The sequence below is a fragment of the Lutjanus erythropterus genome, chromosome 7 (genome assembly GCF_056507025.1).
Source record: "Lutjanus erythropterus isolate fLutEry1 chromosome 7, fLutEry1.hap2, whole genome shotgun sequence".
NCBI classification, from domain to species: domain Eukaryota; kingdom Metazoa; phylum Chordata; class Actinopteri; order Lutjaniformes; family Lutjanidae; genus Lutjanus; species Lutjanus erythropterus.
Genome location: NC_139323.1, coordinates 9,023,565 through 9,029,564, shown reverse-complemented (window position 1 = coordinate 9,029,564; position 6,000 = coordinate 9,023,565). Strand labels below are relative to the sequence as shown.

The 6,000-nt window shown below is 38.9% G+C and overlaps 1 protein-coding gene across 1 annotated transcript in view; it reads right to left on the bottom strand.

Moving 5' to 3' along the window:
* Positions 1–3,757: 3,757 nt before the first annotated feature.
* The window catches only part of oca2 (oculocutaneous albinism II), a 71,961-nt gene continuing 69,718 nt past the window's right edge, over positions 3,758–6,000 (bottom strand). Inside the window, exon 24 of the mRNA XM_084722561.1 lies at positions 3,758–3,987. Within this exon, the coding sequence (XP_084578687.1) occupies positions 3,900–3,987 (88 nt within the window). The 3' untranslated portion in view covers positions 3,758–3,899. The remainder of the gene's footprint in view (positions 3,988–6,000) is intronic.

Sequence of the window (6,000 nt, the reverse complement as noted above, 5' to 3'; positions counted from 1 at the left end):
GGGTGTTCCACACTTGAAGCCACCACAGATCCCCTGGGAGTTTTAATGTGAAACAACAGTCCTGCAGGAGCTACATACATCGATCGGTGGAGCTGGGTTTTAGTTGGCCTGGAGCCGGACTCATTAAAGGGAACATGAAAGTCAGTTTAACTCTCAGTCACTGCCAATAAACACAGTAAGAGCAGAGCTGTGGATGAGGCAGAGGAACAACTGTGCAACTTCAGAGGAAACACTGTCAAGTACCAGAAAGCTTTTCACATGAAAGGAGATCCCTCTCTGTTGCCGTAGATACTGTACCATCCACCAGAGTTATTCTGTGATAGTGTTGTAATTTATTTTTGTTGAGTATCCACCGACCTCTGTGTCCTCTACTTTACATTTAGAGATTTTTGACATTTTTAAGATGTTGAGAACTCCCAGGGCTCGAGTGGGAAAGTGTAGGTGGACAGAGCAATTATGAAACTGTCAGCAAAGTACAGGCAAGATAACAGCAGATTTTTTCTTATCTTAAACGGCAGAAACCCAAATGACCCCCTGAAAAAAACGATTATGTAAGATATTGGTACTGCTTTCTGATAAGGTACCATGTATTTAAAGTTTATAAACTGAAGCTAATGGTTTTATTAACATACTTGCCTCTCGTTTTTCATCGCCCTCTCCCTATTTACAGTTTTCATGTGACGTCACGTCCGTATGGGAAGGCCCCCTTGGAGGGCAAAAAAATACTGTCTTCTGCTGCACACCAGCTTACGAACTAAGCAGTCCCTGTTGTTTCAGATAGTTGTAGTGCGATCGGATGCACTAACCGACGAGGAGAAAACCCTGAAAGGAGGAGACAGGATTTGTGCCGTCAAAAGTGCCTCTATCCCTGCGGAGGGCAAATACTATGTCATGAGATTATTGTGTTAAGCTCACAAAATGATACTGCCTTGTCATTACTGCCCAACAACACTGACCACAATGTTAGATAGGTAACATTAGTTAATTAGCATTCTTGCTTTGACAATGAAAAATTTCTTTTCCTTCCTTTTCAGGATGTGAAATCTCCCTCTGACTGGTGTTAATCCTTCTCCAGAATCAGAGGTTTAGCTTTTTAGCTCCTCATCATGAAAACCAAGCATCTGCAGAGCATCTGGACCTTCTCCCATGAGACTATTATTATATGGAAATTACAAATTAGAAATTACCCCCACTCAAATTTACTGACTTTACCTCCATGTGAAGGTTCTGTTGTCCGATGTCAGTCCTGTTGAAAGATTAAAAATATGTTCCTTATCACATGTTGTCTCATCATCTTTCAAGAGTTTACTCTTCTGTTGGATTTGAGGTTCCTCCACATTAAAATCTAACTGCAGTCTCCATATTTCTCATCCAGGAGGCAGAAAACAAGTGCAGGGAAACAAAGAAAAACAACTTGCAAAAAAGTCCCCTACAAATGATCATCACTGGCAACTTGCAATGGAACTTTCACTTTAAAAATTAAGAATCACAACCTCAGCAATTACTATAAATTCCTAGAGCTCCCCGGATTATTTACCTTGCAAGGCAAGATCAAATGACTGGACTCAGGTCAGACTTAAGTCACAAATTTGAGGACTTGCTTGACTGGAATTGATTAAAAACTCAACTTGACTTTGACTTGATATTAACTTGATATAAACTTGAGACAGATGACTCAAAAAGACTTTTTCAAGATAAATATTTGCATTTTCCCAAGCAGATCAGCAGAGGCCAAAGCAAGAGGCAGCTATCATGGAAGGCTAGTCCAAAAATATCACAGCCCTGGTCGTGTCACAAGTTTCTGTTTTTCCTTGTCCTCTGTTTCCCCCTCCCCCTGTCTGTCTCTGTGTGTCTGTGCTGTGGGTGTGGCGACTCCCTCACTCTCCTGGGTTCCTGATTGCTTCCATGCTACTCACCTGAGATCCATCCAGTAATCAACCCTGTAGTAAAAACACCAGCTCTCCTCACCAGTCTACTACTGTGGTACAGTCACGCTCCAGGCCAGTCTTTGAGATAAGAGTTTTACCTTGTTTAAGATTTTTTTGTGGATAGTTACCGTTTTTCTGCTGCCTTAGGATCACTGCCTACCTGCCTGCCTGCCTCTCCATCTGCCGAACCCCTCCAACCTTGTCCGCTCCCCTGCCATCAGCCTGCTCCCCTCAGCTTCCTTCCCCCAGACCTCCCCCCTGCAGTCACACTCCCTTTTTGTCACTCTGCTTTTTGAGTCTGTGTTCTGCATTTGGGTTCTCCTAGTGGATTACAACAAAAAAATTGCCCTAAAATGTGAAATCTCACTAAGATTTATAAGGCGTAAGCAGGCTGCAACAATAAATCATATATGAAAATAAAACTCAAACTCTCATGACCACTGTCTTTTAGGGTTGCAACTAATGTTCATTTTTATTGTCAATTTATCTGTCATTTGTTTTCTTGAGTAATTCATTAGTTGTTTAGCCTGTAAAATTTCAGAAAATTGTGAAAAATATCAGTATTTCCAAAAGCTCAATATGATGTTCTCAAATGTCTTTTTTTGTCCACAATCCAAAGACATTAAGTTAACTGTCATAACGAGTAAAGAAAGGAGAAAATATTAATATTTGAGAAACTGAAATCTGAGCCTTTTGACTTTTCTCTTTTAAATAATAACTAAAGATTAATTTATCATCAAAATAGTTGGCACTTAATTTCATAATCAATTAATCATTGCAGATCTCCTGCCTTTTAACTGATTTACATGTGGAAACAGAGGGATCATCAGAATTTACTGTTACTTGATTTGCTTGACTTAAAGCAGGGACACGACTTGCCTAATTCTCACCTCACTAACTTGAGACTTGCTGGTGACTTGAAGGTTAAGACGTGAGACTTGCTCGCCACTTTCACATGTTTGACTTACTCACACCTCTGCCAAATATCCGCATGAATAACAAAACTGCAAGTGAGCCAAATGAAAACAAGAAACATCACAACCTTTATTGTTCACAGTGATCTCTGTCTGAATGTTCTCAAAGTCCAAACAGTTAAAGATAAATGACGTTCAAGTTGTCAGACTGTACAATAAATACAGGTGATGGTTTCAGCTGGACAAGGTGAGGAGAGTTTGTCCTTTCCATGTAAGAGCATTTACATTATTAAACATTTTCTACATTAAATATGGTTAGCCGAACTAAATCATTGAGTCTACATGAGATCATAGTGTACACAGTACAATAGATAATATACAATGTTTAGATAACAGTCTACATCTGTTTTATTGAATCATTCTGCTGGTCTCAAATTTAACTAATGATGTTTTTCAGCTTTATTCACATGGTGTCGAGATTTGGGCAGCTGACAAAAATATTAGACATTATAAAATCCCTTTCACTGGGTATTGTGGTTCCTTTATTTATAATATCAACATGAGTTTGGTCAACCATGGGTGAAATGTTCGCCTAAAACAATTTGATCAGTGTCCTAAATGTCTCTAAAAGCAAATCAGTGTGATTTATGTCTAGAGAAGACTTTTTGTAAACAGACCACATAGATTTCTGGCTGGAATCATAAACACCAGTTACAACCACTGAGGCAGTAGCACCATGTACAGCGTGGAGTGGGACCATTGTTTCCAGTACAGACACGTTCCTTCCCTTGGATTGGCTCTTTGCTGAGGACAAAAAAGTTCAAGTTTTGTTGGTAAAGTCACCAAGAACTAATGTATCATATTGTCGGATGTTATGTCCAATGTTTGGGTCAAAGCTCTTGTAATTCAGGTCTGCACTTTTAGTCAAGGCATTTGCCAAACTGTGGCTGCTGTGCTTCATGTAGTGCCTGTAATCTGACTGGTCAGTCAGGTCACATGTCACATGTTGCAGTGAGCTGAATGCTTTGGGTCTTTGGCGCCGTGCAGCAGGTGTGGATCACATGTTCCATCCCAGTCCGATGTGGGTGGCCAGCAGGTAGCACATGCCGATCATACATGTCATTATCATCATGGGGAATCCTAACCTGTAAGAAGTGAGGAAACGACACATTCATGTCATATATTCACATTTTATTCTTTTCATTTTTTTTCTAAATTATCAATATTAATTTGGTCACGCTGAGATAAACTATGTGACTCAGTAAACAACAACACTGCTCATGTGTCCTCCAGAACTGCCCATGTGACTCCTCTTTGACTGACGAACGTCACGTAAACTCCGACAGCGTAGAGCTGAGCCTGACAAGTCCTAAAATGACTTCTGTGAAAAGTAAAGTTGCAAAGTTGTCACTCTGTCTCTTATTAATTCAATTTTTGTGTGTTGTGTAATAATTATAGTCTACCAGCCAGAATGTCTTGTTTGTACAGTATATGGCATGTTTCCACTGTGTTTTGATCCTTTCCAACAGTCAGTGGTTTCTATTCATTCCCACGCAGGATAAATATTTTCCTGCAGATACTTGAAGGAAGCCAGAGTGAAAAACTGCTGTTTTTATTGTCGTGGAAGTTCAGTCATTGTTGCATGATAATGCGATGCAGCCTCACATGGACCAGAACACACCATATAAGTAATATAAACAGAATGGACTGCTGAGTTGACCTCCTGAAACTCAGGCACACGCCACGTCTTTTTTCATAACGTATAATACAACTGTCTGTCTGAAAAGCCATCAAACATCCAAAAAATGGGTCACTACAGACACATGGTGGCTACATTTCTCTATTTCAGACAAATGGAACTGACTGCCTGAAGCAACTTGTTCATAAATAAATATTTGATGAGGCGGTGGGGACTTAACAGCTTCCCTCTACAACTGTTTTGTGTCCTCCTTCATGTGAATACAGTTTAGTGTCATTTGGGATGTCCAGAAGTCTGGGCAAATGTGGTTGCTATATGATTTGTATAGCATGTATGTGAATATTTCCTATATTTTTCTGGACACAGTCCAGAATAAACAAGTGGAGGAGCACTTACTGTTGAATAAAATAGCCATCAGCCTGCAGCTGACCTGACATTTATTAACAGCTGTCTTTATGACTTTTTCTGAAGCTGTTTTTTCTGGTAGGAGGTCAGGAGACAAGACGGTAATTATGATGAGTGGGAAATAAATGGTCACTTTAGAGAAAAGGTGTTTTAACATGCTGCACCTCGGAGAGACCTACTGCCTTATTGCAAATGTTTTATTAAACATTTGCAAGTTCAGTAACATCTTTCATATTTTTCCTCTTATTCTACTACTGTCAGATTCAAACTGCTTCTCTTTGTTGAACTAACTATTATTTTTCTATTATTGAACTTTGGCATCCACAGAAAGTCTGTTAACACTCCATTATAATAACCATTATAACCATAAATGGTAAATTGATACTTAAGGATAGAGTCAGCAGGAGTCAGAGCTGTTTGTAAACGCATCAGGATGTCAAATACCAGCGTTTTGACTTGGTGAAACGTCCTGAACACAGCAAGACGATGACAAAAAAATAAGGAAATGCAGACAGAGAGCAGGATCTCAGATACAGACACCATCACACACTTCTAGTGGGTCATAAGTGTTGATTGAAATGTGATTTGAGTCTATACATTGTTTTGTTTTTTTTTAAGAAAATGTTGCAGGCTGATAAAAGATGATCACAATTACATTCTGATTAAATTAGTAAACTAACAGCTTGTTGCCACATTATAACATTTTCTAAGTTTTTCATAAGGATTATCAGATGATTTGTAAACCTTACATAGAGAGATGAACCAGATATTTGTAACACTTTGTTAATGGTTAATAATTATTTTTTAAACTGTATATAAACATTATTTGGATGTTATGATATAAAGTTGCAAGTAATGATTCTAATAGTTACATTATGTTACTTTGCTTTGCGTTGTGTTGCGTTGCACTGCATTAACTTACAAAATGTAACACAACCAAACTATGATTGTTCCCTAAAACTAGCCTTCATGGCCCACCAGGGGGCTGCAGCCCACACTTTGGGAACCACTGATTTAAATGATTATTGTAAAGGTGCAACCAATGTTTATAATA